Raw genomic sequence first — 20226 nt, 5'->3', positions numbered from 1 at the left:
GCTTGCAATATTCAAATCTATTCTCTGGCAGAGTTCTTTCGGCCACTCCATTACTATTATTTCTAAGCACAAGGTCCTACAGCTCCAATTTATTTTCAAGGTAAGATAATTGGTGATGTTAATTAGGAATGTCTGAGTGACAAAATACCTCACTTTCAAATTGCACAGCCTTCGGCACATTATTAAGGTCAGGCGACAGCTGCTTTCTCCTCTCTTTCTCTTCTGACAACTCATTTTCAAGTATTTCAATTTTTTCTTGGCTCATTTTCAATATCTATGAAAAGTAGTTTAGGTAATTAATTCCATATACAAAAAGCATTTTCTATATATTCTGATAACATCCATTTTCTAACTCAATTATAAAGTTCCCTAGGGGACAGGAGACCCGGGTGAAACTAGGTCATGCTACACTAGCTTATATCTGTAATGCACGTGCCCTACCTACATTATAGCCATCACAATGGAAGTAAACTGTGACCTTGTAAAGCATTTTTTTCCGTATTTCATTTTGCCTTCCCAAGACCTCTGTAAGACTGTAGCTGTTACTACATATTTTTCACAGAGGAGCTAGGTGAGGCGTCCCAGATATGATAAGCAATTTGTCTGAGGTCTTACCATCAACACTGGGATTCAAACCCACATCTAATTTAAAAGCCTTTAATATTTACATTATATAGCCTTACTCTTGAGTACCAAAACCTATTAGGAAACGAAACTGAGGTAAAAATGCAGTCAGGTAAACAGAGTGAGAATCAAGCCAATTCCCTTCCTACTGTTATCAAGCTATAGGCCCTTATTCCTGTAAGAACATACCTGTCAAGGGCACTAGCTACATATCTGGTGAAAAAGGAAGGAAGTGGAATCCAGCTGACACTTCTGTCCCCTCTAATTTGGACAATGTAGATTGGTATACTGGAGAAGAGCACTACTAGTCCTGCGCTATTATTCACCAAATATGGGACCCAGCCCGTCACTCTCTTTGCTTCAGTTTCCAATCTGGGCAACTAACTCACAGAGTGTTCTGTAAATGGAAGTACATGGTATTATTTCTATATTATAGGATTATTCTCAATTTTCATCTTTGCTCTGTAATGAGACAATATCTTTAAATCCACACACTATTTAAACATCAATACATTTTTTATTGGCCTGATTCCAGATTCCTGGGGGTACATTTTATAACCACTAACCAGAGTGCTTATTTTAAGTAATTCTTAAGTGTCCTTATGGGGTCTGCTTCATCTCTAGTAGGAGATGTAACTGAAAATCATCTCCTTTATTTCTTACCTCTTTCAAATACTGTACTTTTACTGCCTCTTGACTTTTCATACTGGTCACTCATCTGTCTTCCTATGTTACTGATGATCCAGGTTATGGATGGAAATCTTAATCCAAATAAAACACCAGTGAGAATACATACACATGTTTAAAAATACTGAGAGGATAAGCTACATTGTAAAAATCTCCTTTCCTGAGGCTATCCTGGTGAAATGTTTCCACTACCAATAACTCTCACCTCTGATCTGGCCTCGGATCCTTTGGAGATCTGCTTTCTTAATGTGTTTGATCCCCTGCTGTTATTTCACAGTGGAACCAAAAGGAACACACGTTAGGAAAACACTACAGCATCCCAGCTGACTTTAATTGGTCAAACTGCTTATTTGCCTTCCTCATATTCGGTATCAACACATCTACAGCAATTCCAAGCTGATGAATTGGGAAGAGCCGGGGAATGCTACTAGATGCAAAAACAAAGCGCAACTTTTACAAGCATTCCTGCCATAGGTTTGGACAAGAAGTCTAGTTAAGAATCAGGTTAACCTCCTAGCAGTACTGCACAACAACAGGGGAAGGATGTATTCCCACCCACCCTCAAGCAGATTCTCCCCTTGCACCTGCCACGCCCACACTCACCAAGGATCTTTGCACATCTACATGTGTGGATGCATGCGGATGCACTCAACAGCAGGTTAAGAGTCCTCGACTAGCTGGACCCTCGCACCACTGGAAATGTTTTAGTAGGAAGTGAAGCACTTAAGCCCTCAAAATGGAATGCTCTCTTCATGTTGTTTTCTCAATATCAGGATGTCATAGATTTGAATATAGCACTTTTTAAGAGCTAACACTTCAGAAATGAATATATTTGGAATTCTCTATAGTTTGTCTGTGGCATTTCAAATACAGTTATGCACCCAGGCCATTTGTGAACTTCACGAGCCCAGTGACAAAAGTTCAGAGCAGAAACAGGAAGGAAAGGGTCAGTAAAGTAAAGTGAGAAATGAACAGTGAGATATGGAGATCTCTGGCAGTGGAAGGAGCCCACCTCACCTGTCTGCCAGCAGTAAACAAAAAGGAAGGCTCATGGGCCCGGTAGAGGAAGAACTCAGCAGAGGCGGCTGCCAACGGCTCTGGCCAACAGTGTAACAGCTCAGAACTCTCCACTGCCAGTGTTCTATCTGGGGCGTGGAGACCATTTAATGCTTTGACTAAACTGTGCCTCCCAAGTATGTGGGATCAGCTGTATGTCCTTTGTCCTGTGTGCTCTTGTTGTGCTGGGCCCTCTCACTCAAAAACTCACTGCCACCGAGCTGATGCCAACTCAGAGTGACCCTATAGGACAGGGTAGAACTGCCCCCTGTGAGCTTCGGAGACTGTAGATCTTTTGGAGCAGCAAGTGTTTTGGAGCTGCTGGCTTTGCTGTCAGCAGCCCTACGTGTAACTGCTATGCTATCAGGGCTCCTCGCGCTCTCCCAGGCAGAGTCAGCGGGGAGGAAACACTGCATCATCATCACCTGGAGGAGGAGGAAGTTTGTGTGCTCACTGACAGGCTTGCTGCAGGTGCCCTACAATTCCCCACAGGGCCAGTATGGCGTAGAAGATAAACTTTCGGGCCAGGCAAACTTGGACCAAATCTTGACTCTGTCTGTGGACTTTGGTTACATTTCTTTTGGTTCTCAAATATGAAATGGGAATACTATTACTTACCTACCCTCTCATTCACACACTTCCTTCAAGTCAATTCTGACTCACAATCGCCCTGTAAGACAGGGTAGAACTGACCCCGTGGCTTTCCAAGACTGGAAACCTTTACAAAGTAAAAAGCCTCATCTTTCTCCTGTAGAGTGGCTGGTGGTTTCAAACTGCTGACCTGATGATTAGCAGCCCAATGTAAAACCTATTATGCCACCAGAGCTTCTACTACTGGTACATCTGCTACTTACCTCCACTAAAAATACTCACTGCCATGGAGTCAACACTGGTCTATGGTCATCCTTATTCAGTGTCCGACTTTCATATCCATAGGAAGCAATGGCAAATACCATGGCTTTGGTCAGGCAAAGTAGAAAAACATCCTTGCTTTTCAATACTCTATAAAAGTCTTGTGCAGAAGATTTACCTAATGCAACAAGTCTTTTGATCTCCAGACTGCTACTGCTGCTTTCACGAGCATTGATAGGATTTCTATTAACCTTAAATGAAGGATGTCAAATCTCTAGTAATTATTACAACACATTGTAGACACTCAATACATCTTCATTTATATGCTTTTACTCCCCTTTTTTTGTAGGAAGCAGAAAATACTCAGAGAAGAGAATAGAGTTTAATTCTTCAGGAATCTAAATAAGGGAGTTTTTGAACTTGAGGTGACCCACGCCCTCAAAGCCCTGGTGGCAGAGTGGGTTAGCAACACTTTGGGCTGCAATGCCCTGGGCACTCCAAACCAAACCATACCAACTGCTATAGAATCGATTCCAACTCAGTGACCCTATAGTGACCATATGCCACAGACTAGAACTGCCACGCTGGGTTTCCAAGACTGTAAATCTTTGCCACTGCAAACTGCCACATTTTCTTCCGTAGAATGGCTGGTGGATTGGAACTGCTGACCTTCCAGTAGTAGACACACACTTCAACCACTCATCCACCAGGGACCCCCGTTAGCTGTTATGCAGATGCAAAGCAAAAGCACAGAGAGATACCAGTTCCCCTTCATTAGGATGACAAGCTATCAAAAGTACAGAAAACATCAGTTATCCATAAGAATATAGAGAAATTGGAAGGCTCGTCCACTGCTGTTAAAGAACTGAAATATGACTATTAAAATAGCTAAAATGAAAAAGATTAGCAATAGTAATGTTGCTAAGAATGTGTAACAATTGCAACTTAGATGCCCTTACTAGTAGGAATGTAAAATAGGGTTTTGAAAAAGTAACCAGGATGTTTCTTATAAAACTAAATTTACATTTATGCCATGATCCACCAGTTCTATACCTGTGCATTTCCCCCAGGTTGGGGAAAAAATCCACAAAGACTTGTATGTGAATATCAACAGCTGCTTTATTTATAAATAGTCAAAACCTAAAATCTACCTGAATGCTCATCAACCAGTAAGTGGAGAAATAATTTATGGTAGGTCCCTCTAGGGGAATATTACTCAGCAATTAAAGACGCAAAACAAAACGTGAACAGGCAACGGCATGAATGAATCACAAAAGTGTGACACTAAGTTAAGAATACATACTGGAGGGGTCTATTGATGTGAAATTCTAGAGGAGGTTTTGTAATAGAAAGCGATGAAGGTGTCAATAATAAAGGGAGAGGAAAGTTTTGGGGGTAATGAGATGTTTTGTTTCTTAATTGTGATGATTGTGGCTACACAGATGTATGCATTTGTCAAAATTCATGGACTGCTGCTCTTAGTGGTACACTGAGGGATCGAATTATATCTCAGTTGGATTAAACAATCTCATTAAAATTACTTACAAAATATAAAAAACAAACATGAAAATTCAATTCCATTATAATAAGAGAAATAAAAATTAAAGTATACTGAGGTAATAATTTCACCTAGTGTATAGTAAAAATACAAAAGTTTGACAGTATATTCTATTGGTGATATTTTTAGAAAATTGACATTATGATGGGATAGGAAAATGGGACATCCCACTTAGGGATCTTCTGGCACTATCTACCAAAAGACACTTGTGCTTACCTTCTGCCCACATAATCCCTCTTTTGTAACTCTATCCTTTAACAGAGAATCTCTCGTGAGATAGTGTGCTATCTGTGAAGCTGCGAACTACAGGACCAGCGGTTCAAACCCACTGACTTCTCCACAGGAGAGAGATGAGACTATCTGCCCCTGAAAAGATTGACAGCCTTGCAGACTCAAAGGGGCTGTTCTACCCTGTCCTAGGGTCTCGATGGCAGTGAGTCTGAGTTTGGGGTTCTATAGAAACACGTAAATATGTATTCAAAAGACTGGGGAGAAGCAAGTGTCCATCCGCAGGGAGCTGGTTTAGAGAGTTATAGCATATCCATCCTCACAACAGAATGCGAGGCTTCGCTCAGTAAGAATGAGAAAGATCTCTGTATGATATGGAAGCATCTCCAGGTGCATTATCATTTTTATAACAAGATGCTACAGAGAGGTAGAAGGTTGAATAAATATTCAAATTTCTTGTCTGTGAATAAAGAAATATTGAAAAGACAAGTAAGAAACGTAATAAAAGTGGTTACTAACAAGGGATGAGAGAGGAGGCAAGAGACGGTGGGGCAGGGCTGTGAAACAAGACTTCTCTGTGTATATCTTTATCATTCTTTTGACTTTTACACTGCGGGGCTGTTAGATTGTATGTCACTTGCACTTGTGTAGGGGTAGAATCCACCCTGGCAATCAGGTCACAGCCTGATGATGCCTCTTAGGTGGTGTGGTCTTTTTATAGGAGAGAGGGACACTGGGAACCCCTCCTCTCCTCTGCCCCTTCACCTTCCTGCTTGCTTGGACTCTGTGCCTGCCTCCAGAGGCAACCCCATGCGGGCTGCCAGACCCGGAGAGCTGTTGGCACCCAGCTATTTCCACTGACCTTGGATCCACTCTATTCTGCACCTACTCTGCATCCTGCTTCACCTTTCTGCATCATTGGCCTATGGCTAGGTGAGTCTGAAGAGGGAGGGCTACAACTAGCATCAGACCCATGAACGTAAGTTGGACTGGGTTGGGTTACCCTCTTGATATAAGATTACTAGATTACTTCTTGAATAAGGATATATATATAAATATATGAAAGAGAGAGACTGAGTCACTGGCTTTATTGCTCTAGACAATCCAGCCTAACACACTGTGTAAATATATAGTCTTCAGTCAACCTTTGCATCTTTAATATTTTTACCTATGGATTCAACCAACTGATGACCAAAAATATTAGCGTGGGTAGGCAATTAAGCAGTCAAAGAAATCCCTCTAAGGCTTAAAGGGAGCATATTATTAGGGCTAAAAGTAATCTAGAAATGGCTAAGGATATGGCAGGCCGTGTATAGGTAGTGTGCATATTCTCCACAATTTTATATAAGGAATTTGAGCATCTGTGGATTTTAGGAGTGGGAGGGTGAGGAAGGGGCCATGGAACCAAAACACTGCAGATTCCAAAGAATGACTGTATTCAAGAGATCAGCATTTAAAAAAATGCTCTAAATTTATTTGATTTTGTAAAATGGACAGTGCCCTAGCTCTATCATGACTGTGCTATGATTATTTACATGAAAAGACTTGGAATAATAATAAGTCACAAGATGATGATGTAATTTTGTACTCAAAACACAACTTAAAATGAAGACAATAACTATTTTATTTGAAGCAGTTCCATTTGATGTCATTGGTCCATTTGGCCCAGGATGGGAAAATCAGTAATAATTCAAATAACTCACCACCATTTGAGTCAATTCCAACTCACAGAGACCCTTTAGCACAGGGTACAACTGTCCCTTTTAAGTTCCGGAGATGGCAATTCTTTTTTTTAATAAATCATTTTATTGGGGCTCATACAACTCTTATCATAATCCATACATACATCAATTGAGTAAAGCACCCTTATACATTCGTTGCCCTCATCATTCTCAAAATTCACCTTCTACTTGGGTTCCTGGAATCAGCTCATTTTCCTTTTTTCCCTCCCCCTCCCTCCCCACTCTCCCCTCCCTCACAAACCCTTAATAACTTATAAATTATTACTCTCCTATCTTACACTGCCAAGCGTCTCCCCTCACCCACTTTCCCATTGCCCATCCCCCAGAGAGGAGGTTACATGTAGATCCCCGAGATTGGTTCCCCCTTTCTACACCCCCTTCCCTCCCGGTGTCACCACTCTCACTGCAGGTCCTGAGAGGTTCATCCGTCCTAGATTCCCTGTGTTTCTAGATCCCTACTGCACCGCTGTGCATCCTCTGGTCTAACCAGGTCCGCAAGGTAGAATTGGAATCATGATAATTGGTGGGGGGGAGATGGCAATTATTTATGGGACTATAAAGCCTCATCTTTCTCCCGAGGAGCAACTGGTGGTTTCAAACTGCTGATATTGGATTTAGCAGCTCACATGTAACTACTATGTCACCATTAGAAGTTTGAAAAATCTAGACCCAAATGTATTCTTAACTGTATGTTCTTAGAATTAGTATTTTTTAATCAGGCACTTCTACTATACCATTCTTCATACAAGTTGTTGTGAGTCAGAAAAAAGGATCTAAACTACCGTACATACTCGTGTATAAGCTGAGTTTTTCAGCACAAAAAATGTGCTGAAAAACTGGGGCTTGGCTTATACACTGGTCAATGGTACCCCAGCAAGGTGTAACATCTCGCTTGCCCCCCTCGCCCCCTCCCCCCCGTAATGGGAAGTGTACCCGTTATCTCGCGGTGATTGCCATTTCTCCGCTGTTCATTCAAAGCCCCGCTGACACTGCAGGAGTCTGAATGTTTGTTTACTCACATCTAACCAATCAGAGCCATCCTAGGACGCGTATCTTTGAATAAGCCTTTTAAAGACCGTGTGTGAAGGATGTGGCATGAATGGATGTCATCTGGTCAAACCAGACTAACAAAAGGAGGAAATCTCATGAAGCCAGACATACATTAATAGCAAAGTGGGTTCGAGATGCATGGGAAGACATTCCAGAAGCCATGGTGCGACGTGCCTTCCAGAAATGTAGCATTAGTAATGCTATGGATGGCAGTGAAGACTGCGCTCTGTATGAAAATGACAGCAGTGATGGTGAAGACGGCGATCTCAGTGAGGACAGCGTCTATGATGACCTCACACCAGCTGAAGCTCTGCATTAGGATATGGATGATGATGAGGAATCCAGTTTTGAAGGATTTTAACTCTTTACATTTTAGCTTGGTTGCTGATTGAGCTCAGGGAATAGTACTCTTAAGGTATCATTGTTGATACCTTATTGTTTGTGTTGAACGTATTTTCCACTTACTGTGCTGGTTTACTAATGTTAAATGACTTGTCCTTTTATTTATGTTTTTTTTTTTAAAGCATAATATGCAAGTATTTTATTTTAATTACTCCTATCTGAAGGTCCTTATTTCTGGAGAACAGCAAGGCATTTGACTATCCACTCTTTCCATTCCTTGAAGACTGCCATCCGTTCTGGCCAATTCGCAGCCTCCTCACGGGCAGGCTTTGGTGTTCTTCCAGGGACGTCGGCAGGTTCCTCTTCAATCCACCTCAACAAGGCCGTCTGTCAAGGAGGCTTGTCCGAAGACAAAATTCCAGGAGTCTCTTGGGTAAAGATCGATCATTGTGACCCCCACAACACAGAAAGCATTTCTGGGTTTTTTCCTTTTTAAGAACTTCAGGATGTCCCCAGCATGGATTTGTAGGTTTTGGGTGTTCTCAGTGACTCTAAAGGAACATCTCGTTGCTGAAACAGGGATGGGTTCCAGGAGTTTCACTGTCAAGCCATAGAAAAATGCTTCACAGTAGCCCTTAAGCCACTTAATATATTCATCACTGATGAGTCTGGTGTTCCCAAGAGACCCGATAGACTGTATGTAGATGCTGCACTTCTCTGGCGACGGTATCTTTCTTTTGGGATCATTGAAGAACTGTTCAAAGTCTTGGGGGACCTCGGGGTGGGAGGTCATCCAGTCTGACTCCGAGTGCAAGGTAATGGGTTCAAAGAGCACACTGTTGGGCTGAAAGGTTTCATTCATGAGGCGCAGCTCCCCGGCATCGAAGCTCTCGTACTGCGCCACCAGCTCGGGGGTCTTGGAAATGAGGGCTGTTCTCAGGGTCTGTTCAGAGTGCCGGATGGTTCGCATCGTGGCAGGTCTCTTCCATTCACGCCGCGCTCCTATGCAAAACTTTCATCCTTCCCTTTGAATGGGCCCAACAGCTGTTCCACCAGGCAGCTTTGGGAAACAGACTCCCACTGGCACGTGTGTCTTGCAAAGGGTGGCATGTCTGGGAATGACTTCACCCTGCCCGCCGGCCGCCGCGGCGCGTGCGCGCCCCGCCCCCTTATTTATGTTTTTTTAATTTAAAATAAGTATTTAAATACATTACCCCGCTGATGTCTCAATTTTTAGTAATTTTATTTTCATTTGTTTTGATTATTGAAACTCCCCAATAGCTTCTGCATTTTCCACCCTAGGCTTATACTCGAGTCAATCAGTTTTTCTGGTTTCCCAGGTAATAATTAGGTATGTCGGCTTATACTCGGGTCGGCTTATATTCGAGTATATACGGTACTTTAAATGAGAGTATCACTGGGTCCTTTGGGAGTAACTTTGTACAAATTATTGAAAATGCTCTCTCAATTTTTTATTTGCTGCTTGTTTGCACCTTTTTTTACACAAATACATTGTTGACTTGCTTGTTTGTTTTGGGATACAGAATGAGACTTGTTTTTTAAGTGGGGATCCAAGAAATTTAGCAGTTGTTGTTTTCTTGATACTTAAGAGGTCTGGGCTATAGGGTCCAACTAAAGAGTTACAACGAGAATAAGCTATTGTGTGGGACATGCCCTCAGAAATACTGGGATGGCACTCATTACAGGTATGTAAGAGGAAAGGTAGCCCCAAAGCTGAATAGCCTTATGATCTGCATGTCTTAAAATGTCTTAACACATTTGCACTTCTTTCCAACTATCTTGCATTTGACCCCTTTGCCAATCACTTCAGATGTTAATCACACTGAAGAGACTAGACACTGTACATATCGGAACCACAACACTATTATTCTTGAAGGTCTTTGCCACACTCATTGTGGTTGTCACTCCTCTCCACATTGCTGCGGTCTATAAATTAACTCTTTGATAATTAAAAATGCTTAGATTGGTTGCATCTTTGTAAGATTCTCTTTTATTTAAACAATTCCATTCTAATGTCTCTCTCCTCCGCCCTCCAGAGTAGAGGGGAACAGAAATAGACTCTCTGTGCTCCAGTTACTTCCTCTATTCTCATTGGCTCATAGAAGACAGTTTAATAAGAAGAGAGAAGCAAATGATGATTACCAAGTGTTATGTGTGCTCTGTAAAAGTATAGTTCCTTTAAGAGAAATCAGAAAGAACAGAACTTTAAAATACCTGTACTTCCTGTTCAGCACCCACAATTTTTCTAGGGGAGTAGTTTCCAACTTGCTCATTCTTTTGAGAGTCATGAATCTTTCCTTTAAGCCTTTCAACCTTGAAAAAAAAAAGTAAGCACCTTATAGACGTCTCAGTTTTGTTTGTTATATTTTGGAGGAGGGAGATTGCTTTGCTTTTAAACTACACAAGCAATACCTGAATCCATTCTCCTTATAAAAGTCAAACATGCAAGTATTCTTGAGACCCAAAAGTGCTACTTTCTTTCACATACCCTTACCCCACAATATCTTTCCTTTATAGAAATAATATGATTTGGAATGTATCCTTCACCCATGTATATGTGTACATATGTAATAGACTTGTAAAAATTTAATAAATATGCACTAAGTATATACATTTGCAAGGTCTAAGACAATTCAGTCTTCATTTATTCACATTTAAAACAATTTCTTGAGCACCTTGTACATACCAGACATTATTCTAGACACTAGAAATATGAATGCAAAATCGGTATAAACTAAAATTAGAGGAATACATCATTTAACCAGAACTTGGAAATGCTTATTAAACTTTTTTTTGTTAAGAAGAAATTGCTATGAACTGTAACATAATTAAGGGTTTTAGTACTAGTGATTTCAAACTTATTCAATGTAATAATAATTTCTATTTGGTAAATGTGCTAAGTATAAACTACTTACATAAACCATTATTAAAAGGAAAAGTTCCTAAATCAACACAATAGCCATATATTAGCATAAATATTCAAAATGTATAAAATATAAAAACATACAAAATCCAGTTAAGTCCAAGTGTGGCTAGTAAAACCATTCTGTTTGGAATGCTATGGCCACTAGTGTCAATCCTCATTGATGACCAACTTCTGTGATGTGCAGCTATGTGTAGCCTAGTGGCTGAACGTCACCACATGCACACTGAAAGAAATGCTAACAAATACACTCAATATCTTACCTCTGCCCCAAGCATTTTTTTTTCTAAGTTAAGTGATCGAACCCGGTTTCTTAAGGCCAGAATTTCTTCATTCAGTCTCTGATTATGTTCCTTTGCTTTCTGTAGTTCAGCCGACCCTAAATCAGAGGAGGAAACAGTTTATTCAACTGAATTAAAGTTCTTATTTGGAGGCATTAGTTCTACAAACTTCCCCTGGGATCGAGTCAATTCCAACTCATAGCAACCTTATAGGACATAGTAGAATTTATGCCTGTGGGTTTCTGGGGCTGTAATTCCACAAGAGCAGAAAGCCTCATCTTTTTCCTGCAAAGCACCTCGTGGATTTGAACAGCTGGCCTTAAGGTTAGCAGTCCAATGTGTAATGCACTATGCCATCAGGGCTCTTTTCTCTAAAACTGAAGGGAGTGCTGTTCCCTGCCCTTCTTGTCAGTCCTACCATGTCTCTCACATGTGCTACTTTGTACAGTGGAGTCTCTGTACAGTGGTGTCACTAGATTTTGAAGCCCAGCTCTAGAATATTCTACTAATTGATCAAAACAGATTTTAAATTTGTATTTTCCCTCACCAGAGTAATGGAATAGGCATTTTCAGTGTTGGGTTTCTACCAATAATGGCTCTTCCAGGATCTGGAACTTTAAAATAGTTTAGCCTGTCTTCTTACTCTGGGCCTAAAATCAACTCCAAGACCCCTAATAACAATAATCTTTTAAAATCTTATAAAATAATCCTTAAAATATATTTTTTTCTTTTTTATGTGTGTATGGTGTTCGGGGCCCCTCTCTGGGCTGCTGGCCCGGTGTCTCTGCAGCTGGTGACAGGTATCCTGCCTCTCGGTGCTCCCCCACCCCGAAACCCTCACTGCCTAGGGCCAGCTGGCCCAACCAGCCAGTGCCGGTGGGTGTTGGGTGTCTGGTTCCGGGCTGTTCCCTGGGGGAACTGTGATCTGGAAAGAATGAGAGTGACCGATCTGGCACCTGCCCAGGGCCGGGCCATGTCACTCAGACCTGGCCTGGGCTCCCCCTGCTGCCTTCCTGCCCACTGGGCCACAAGCAGTTAGTTACCTGGGCGGTGGGCGTAGGTGGTGAGTTCTCTCAGTTCACTCACCACTCCTCCCCAGCACACACTTGGGCTGGGCCATGGGGGACAGAGATGGATGAGACAAGTTCCTGCCCTTCCAGGGGTTCCTGGACTGGGACCAGATGGGGAACTACACAGACATACCCAAGAGAGACGCAAGACGGACATAGGGCCCATGTTGGAAGAACAAGAAAGGGAAAGAGAGGGAGGGATTTTTCTTTCTTTCTTTCAATGGCTGTGTGGAGGGGCAGGAGACGGGGGCGGGGGGCGGGGTAGTGGAAAGAAGGACTGCAGACAACCTTCTCCAGGGGGTTTTCCAGAGGAACCTAGCCTCCCCCTCTCAGCAGCCCTAGAGGACAGAGTAGAACTGCTCCCTGCGGTTCCCAGGCTGTGGATCAATGTTTAAAATTTAAACATTTAAATGTTTAAAATTTGTGAGAACTAGCTTCCTTCTACCACTGTCTCCCTTGCTCACTTTACACACTCTAAGACACTGCCTTCAACTCATTGGCAACAAGGCCCATACATGACCAAACTGGTGTTGTGAACAGAATTTTGGAGTTAAAGTTAAAACCATCACCCGGCTATCAAAAGATATAGTGTCTGGGGTCTTAAAGGCTTAAAGATAAACAAGCGGCCATCTAGCTGAGAAACAACAAAGTCCACATGGAAGAAGCACACCAGCCTATGTGATCACGAGGTGTCGATGAGATCAGGTATCAGGCATTAAATCCAGAACAAAAAATCCTATCCATGTGAATGAGGGGGAGTGCAGAATGGAGACCCAAAGATCATCTGTTGACTATTGAACATCCCCTTGCAGAAGGGCCACAGGAAGAGACGAGCCAGTCAGGATACCGTACAGCACTGATGAAACATACAACTTTCCTCTAGTTTCTTTTTTTTTTTTTTTTTGGCCAAAATGACAAAGACTGTATGAGTGGCTCGCTGCCCACCTCACCCCATGGGAAGGTCTGACCTCCAGGGCCAACATTCTATTAAATCATCTTTCTTTGGAAATGAGAAGAGCGTAAGCTCCCTTCGGGTCCTCCGATGCTACCACTGCTGGCTGGTGAGGACTGACCCCTTCCTCTCAGTGGGAAGCTTTGTCCCCCTTTGGATCCAGCTGCCAAACCATCTTCTCACTGTTCAATTAGCACATCAGGGCCGCAGGATAGGCAGACACCTTCATCTGACACCTTTCCCCTGCTGAGGACCTGAGGCCAGCCGCCTTGCTGACTTGTCTTTTCTAGAAAATTCCATTTCCAAGAGCTTTCTCATGATCGGTGGTCCTGGCCGGAGGTCTGGCAGCGATACCTACAGAGAAAACCTCTCCCCATCTCTCTCGTCTATGAGGCTGTGGCTGGATTCTTAGCAGCATAAAACCTATCAGGTAAATGAAAACTTAAGAGAGGCCAGAGAATGGGATCTAGCTGCCACCAACTGCTTGATTGGATCCTAGAACCCGCCTCAGTGGAATCAAACACACAGCCCTTGGTGGGCCAGAACTGGTAATGGAGGTAAGCGTGCGCGGGTCATTGCTTCAGTAACTCAGCTCATGTGCTCTTTCTTTCTGTTTCTTCTTCGGACACAACACCGAACAGAATTCTTAGCAAGGCAAAATTCTAAGTTTAGCCAAGAAGGGACCAGGAGCCATTGGGAAATCGGTGTCCCGGCTGCCCCCAGGGGCAGCCCCCTGTGGGCCAGGGGCCCCCCTGGCTCTGCTGGGACCCAGTCAGCTGTCCGGACTCTTCTCTGCCTCTTTGGAATGGATAATGTACATGAAGGTCTGCTCGATGGTTAAGTCCGGGGGAAGGCTGCCTTTGTGCACGCCGACGTGCTTGCTCATGAGGTTGAGGGTGGAGCTGTAATGACCGCAGGCGGTGCAGCGGTACATGAGGGCCCCGGAGTGCGTCTTCAGGTGGCACTTGATGGTCGAGCGGCCTCGGAAGAACTTGTGGCACACCTTACACTGGTAGGGCTTCTCGCCCGTGTGGATCCGCCGGTGGTAGTTGAACTCGCTGGTGTGGGCAAACCTCTTGCCACAGACCTTGCAGCTGTACTTGCTGTTGCCGGGTTGGCCCGGCAGAGCTAGCTCCTCACTCAGGAACTCCTCAGCCGGCAGCTTCCGTTTCTGGAGAGCTGAGTGCTGCAGGCCCAGGCCGGGCCGCACGTCCAGGACACTGTTACATTTGTGCTGGCTGACGTGATAGCGGTAGGCCGCCTCCGACTTGAAGCTCTGGCTGCACCGCTGGCAGCGGAAGAGGGCATCTTCCAGGCTTTGGTGGACGGCCATGTGCTTCTCCAGGAGGTGCCAGTCCACAAAGCTATTAGCACAGATGGAGCAGGAGAAGACCGAAATGCCAAGGTGGGAGAGCGTGTGCCACATAAGGCTGCAGAGGTTGAGATGACGCTGGTCACAGACGCAGCAAGCCTGGCCCTTCAAGTTTAGATGGTCAAGGATGTGGCCCCGGACCACGTGGAAATCTTTGGCCAATCCCCTCCCGCAGGCAGCACATTTCAAGTCTGGGGAGGCCGCCCCTGCAAAGAGGCCCAGCTTTCCAGGGAGTGGGTCATTGGGGTGGACAATGATGTTGTTCTCAAAGATGCCATCCTGCCGGTGGAGGGTCAGCTGCCACTGGGTAAAGAACTTGGTTTCACACATGTCGCAGGAGAAGAGGAAAATACCAATGTGGGACAGGACGTGGGTCACGCGGGAGTTTCGGTCCTGGAAGTGGGTCTCACACACCTTGCAGTTGCCCGTCAGCAGGTCCACATGGTCACGAGCATGCTGCCGGATCAGCTGGATGTTGGGCTCCAGCACTTTCTTGCACACTTGGCAGGGCATGGCCTTGTTCTCCTGGCTCTCACTCTCACCAAAGGCCAGCTCGTCCTCACTGTCATCACTCAGCTTGATCACCTCCTCGGCGGTGCCAATCTCCTCATTGGCGTCTTCGAACTGCAAGTCATCATCCCCCAGGTCCTCCAGCTGGAACTCCGCCATCTGCCCACAGCTCGGCTCTTTGCACAGCTCGTTGTTGCTAACGCAGTTGCTCCCCGTGGTCACGTCTACTGCGTTGTCAGCAGCGAAGAAGCTGCTTTTACTGAAGTCTTCATTGCTCTGAACTTTGTATGGCGGGCAGGAGCTCATGCTGGTCTGCATGCCCATGCTGACAGTGCCCAGGCCCAGCGGGGTCACTGTGCTGGGGGCGGATGTGAAGGGAGCTGGGGCCTCGACACGGTCTTCTGTCTTTGGTGGCGGCGGCGGTGGCAGGCCATGGTTAGTGTCACTGGCAACAGCTTTCTCTTCCTCTTTGTAGCTTGCTCCAGCATCATTGAGCGGCACATAGGTTCTATCAGGACCCAAGTGCTCCACACCACCTCGGAGTTCTCCAAGGGGGTGGGGGGGCTCTGCGGAGGTACAACTCAGGGTACCCGCATGGCTCTCACTGGTGCTGGTCAGGGGCTTGGCCCCTGCGGTGCTCTCCAGGTCAGGGAAGGTGGAGTGACAGGCCCGGAGGAGGTCTTCCATGCCCAGACGCTCAGCCACTTCGTAGATGACCCCAACATTGATCAGGTCTGTAAAGAGCTCTGACGTGTAGACAAAGCTCAGAATCTTCTCAAAGTTGGCCGGAGTGATGAAGTCCACCACGTACGTCCTGACGGCATCAAGCCCAGTGTTCAGGAAGAGGTTCTGGAAGTAGCCCGCTGCACAGGCCAGCACAGCCTTGTGGGCTGGGAAGGAGCGGCTCCCCACCACAATGGTGACATCGCACATGGTCTCCGAGAGCCGGCACTTGTTGAGCTCCTTCAGCAGGTTGCTGGGGTGGTTGGTGCTTTGCAGCTTGATCCTCATGCCCATCTTAGCAGCTCCTACGAAGTTGCCTCCGTATCCGCACGTTTCATCTCACCAAGGAATCTGTTTTTCTCCTCCCAGCGCCAAGCGTCATACACGTACTCCACGACAATCACCAGGCTGCTGGATCCCGGCTCCGCGGGGCCCCGAGCACCATCGCCGCCGCCTCACACAAAGGCCCCGGCCCGCAGCGCCCCCCGCCGTCCCCTCCTCTAGTTTCTTAATGCTTCCTCCTCCTACTATCATGACCCCAGTTCTACCTTACAAATCTGGCTAGACCGGAACATGTACATGGGTACAGATAAGAGCTGGAAACACAGGGAATCCAGGACAGATAAACCCTCAGGACCAATATTGAGAGGTGCACTTCCAGGAGGGTAAGGGGAAACTGGGGGGAGAAAGAGGGAACTGATCACAATGATCTACACATAACCCCCTCCCAGGGGAATAGACAGCAGAAAAGTGGGTGAAGGGAGACATCGATCAGTGTAAGACATGGGGAAAAAATTATCAAAGGTTTATGAGGGAGGGAGGGTCAGGGAGGAAGGGGAAAAATAAGAAGCCAATATCAAGGGCTCAAGTGGAAAGCAAATGTTTTGAGAATGATAATGGCAACAAATGTACAAATGTGCTTGACACAATGGATGGATTGTGATAAGAGCTGTAATGAGCCCCCAATAAAATGATTTTAAAATAAAAAATAAAGTTAAAACCATCCTCCTGTCTGTACCATTGACCATTAAATGATGATCTGCTCTCAGGGGCTCACATGAAGATCTGCTGTTTCCAGATCTAACCAATGTCTCAATGATACAGATTTTCTGCCTGTAATTTCCCTGAATCTGTAGCTGTTTCTTGGTAAAGGTATAGATTTGGCTTCAGACTACTGAAACAATACATATGCCACAAGAAAGTTAGTCACAAGGTTTTTTGTTTGTTTCTCAATGCATGTAAAGGTATGTTTACACTACACTATGGTGCCAATAGTGAGTTACAGGTTGGGCTGCTAACCTCAAGGTGAGCAGTTCAAATCCATCAGACACTGCACGAGAAAGATGAAGCTAGCTGCTTCTGTACAGATCCATAGCCTTGGAGACCCAATGTAGGGGTACTGTGAGTTACAATCAACTCATTGGCAGTAGTTGGGTTTGGGCTGGGTAATATGCTAGTAAATGTGTAAAAGCACTAAGCGAATGCTTGAGATCTTGTGAACACGACACGGAGACATAAGTTAGCACATGCTTTGAAAAAATGGGTCTCACACAGGGTTATCGAAAACCTTCAATTTGTAAAACGCATACTGTCTGCAAGTACATTGTAAAAATATGCGCTTCCATCTTCACAACCTTGAGACCAGAAGAACTACATGGCGCTTGGTTACCACTACCAATTTGCTCTGAAAGGGACTGCATAGAGTGGGAGAAAAATGTGGAACAGAATTCAAAATCATGGAGGAGACTAGGCTTGCTGGTCAAATAAAGACTGGTAAGACCCTCAAGACTGTGGTCCTTGGTCGCCCTTTGGGCCTGGAATTGCTAACCCTGTGGCTCAATTTTCAGCTAAATAATAGACGGGTCTTGAAGGGGGCAATAGCACTTGATGTGCGCACATCTTAGAATGGTTGGCCACTGGGATCAAGGCAACATTGTTTACTAAAGGAAAAAGTTCAGAAGCATTTGAAAATGAGACAAAAAGGGGATATGAGTATAGGAAACAGAAGAAGTAAGGATGGATGATATTACACTGAGGGGATTACAATGAATGAGATAAAACAGAATATGTATGAATAGTTGAATATCAAACTGCGAGTCTGCTCTGTAAATCTTCATCTAATTTACACTAAAAGGGTTTTATTTTTAATTTTTCCTCAGCAGCTTTATTGGCATATAATTTACAAATAATATGATTCAATAGCAATCACATCCAGAAAGTTGTACAATCGTCACCACAAACAGTTTTAGAGCATTTTCTTCATTGACCTACTCATCATTATCAGCTCCCATTTCCCAGCAACCTCCCTGCCAGACCTCCAAGGAACCATTAATCCAGTTACTTTCTCTATAGATTTACCTATCCTGGATTTTACACTGAAGAACATTAAAAACAAACATAAAAAAAACTTTTTAAAAACTAAAAAAATGAGGTCTGGTTGTATCCTTTTTAGCCACTTTTTCACCTTTTATCTATTTTTTTTGTTATGTTAACATTTCATCTTTTCTTTATTGTTTGTTTTTAGCTTATATTAATTTTCTTCTCATCTTTTTTCTCTCATTATAACCTCCATTTCATTCTTTTTTGTATTTAAAGTTTAATATTTTGAACCATACTGAAATACACATACATAAATCACCCCAAATCTCACTAAATATATATATCCTTTTCCCTATCTAATCCTATGCTTATATAGATAGATACATACATATATAACATTAAAATTTAAAAATTATGCTATATAGAGGAAAGAACCAGGAGGCAAAGGACATTTATAGAGGCCTAAATACAGGCATGTGCATATATAGAGAGGGGAATAGAACTATGTGCTCCCATCTATATTTTTAAAATTAAGGTTTCAGATGGACATTGGGCCTCAACTCAAGTACTCTCTTAACACAGCACACTTTGTTTTAACAATCTGGCATTCTCTGATGCTTGCCTTCTCTACACAATCACTGAAGATAAAGCAGGTGCATAAGCAAATGTGGTGAAGAAAGCTGATGGTGCACAGCTATCAAAAGATATAGTGTCTGGGTTCTTAAAGGCTTAAAGATAAACAAGCAGCCATCTAGCTGAGAAGCAACAAAGCCCACTTGAAAGAAGCACACCAGCCTGTGTGATCATGAGGTGTTGATAGGATCGGGTATCAAGCATCTAAGACCCAGAATAAAACCATACCCATGTGAATGGGGGACAGGAGGGCATGGAGTGGAGACCCAATGTCCATCTATAGACAATTGTACATCCCCTCATAGAGGGGTCACAGGAAAGAGATGAGCCCATCAGGGTGCAGTATAGCACCGATAAAACGCACAGTTTTCCTCTAACTCTTTGGTGCTTCCTTCACCCCACTATCATGACCTCAATTCCACCTTACAAATCAGATTAGACCAGAGCAGGCACACTGCTACCGATAAGAGCCTGCAACACAGGGAATCCAGGATAGATAAACCCCTCAGGGCCAATGAGGAGAGTAGAGATACCAGGAGGATTAGGCGAGGGTGGGGGAAAAGGGTGATTGATCACAAGGATCAACTAGAACCCCCTCCCAGGGGGATGAATAATGGAAAAGTGGGTGAGGGGCGACAGAGGACAATGTAAGATAAGGAAAAAATAATCTATAACTTATCAAGCATTCGTGAGGAATGGTGGGCAGAGGAGGGAGGGGGAAGAAATAGGGAGCTGATATCAGATGCTCAAGTGGGAAGAGAATGCTTGGAAAATGATGATGGCAGCATATGGGCAAATGTGCTTGACACATTGGAGGAATGTATGGATTGTGATGAGATGTAAGAGCCGCCAATAAAAGTATTTTAAAAATTATGCCATATACTATTATCTTTTTAATTGATAAATTTATATAAAATATAATGCATATAAGGGTTCAGTTCAATGAACTCTAACATATTTATATACCTGTGAACTTTTCTTCTAAAAAGAACATTTTTTAATCATTTTATTGGGGCTCATACAACTCTTTCTTTTATAGTTTCTTTTTTTTTAAACAATTTATTAGGGGTTCAAACAACTCTTATCACAGTCCATACATATACATACATCAATTGTATAAAGCACATCTGTACAGTCTTTGCCCTAATCATTTTTTTCCTCCTCTTTTCTTTTTTTGCATTTTATTAGGGACTCATACAACTCTTATCACAATCCATACAGACATCAATTGTGTAAAGCACACTTATACATTTGTTTCCCTCATCATTCTCAAAACTCACATT

At 43.7% G+C, this 20226-nt stretch overlaps 2 protein-coding genes and 1 pseudogene across 8 annotated transcripts in view; all 3 read right to left on the bottom strand.

Moving 5' to 3' along the window:
- CCDC30 (coiled-coil domain containing 30) overlaps nucleotides 1–20226 on the bottom strand; it is a 112899-nt gene that overhangs the window by 57644 nt on the left and 35029 nt on the right. For all 7 annotated transcript variants that reach the window (XM_075554726.1, XM_075554708.1, XM_075554717.1 and 4 more), the window contains exons 7-8: nucleotides 11347–11462; nucleotides 10375–10473 (exon numbers count right to left, since the gene is read on the bottom strand). In XM_075554726.1, the coding sequence (XP_075410841.1) occupies nucleotides 10375–10473; nucleotides 11347–11462 (215 nt within the window). The remainder of the gene's footprint in view (nucleotides 1–10374; nucleotides 10474–11346; nucleotides 11463–20226) is intronic.
- LOC142434828 (archaemetzincin-2 pseudogene) lies at nucleotides 8309–9301 on the bottom strand (annotated as a pseudogene).
- On the bottom strand, nucleotides 14159–16373 carry LOC142434817 (zinc finger and BTB domain-containing protein 39-like). Its single transcript, XM_075539408.1, has one exon. It carries the CDS (start codon nucleotides 16283–16285, stop codon nucleotides 14159–14161), a length of 2127 nt encoding a protein of 708 aa, XP_075395523.1. The 5' UTR covers nucleotides 16286–16373.

This window comes from Tenrec ecaudatus, chromosome 1, assembly GCF_050624435.1.
Source record: "Tenrec ecaudatus isolate mTenEca1 chromosome 1, mTenEca1.hap1, whole genome shotgun sequence".
In the NCBI taxonomy this organism is placed as follows: domain Eukaryota; kingdom Metazoa; phylum Chordata; class Mammalia; order Afrosoricida; family Tenrecidae; genus Tenrec; species Tenrec ecaudatus.
This window is presented reverse-complemented; position numbering and strand designations above follow the sequence as displayed.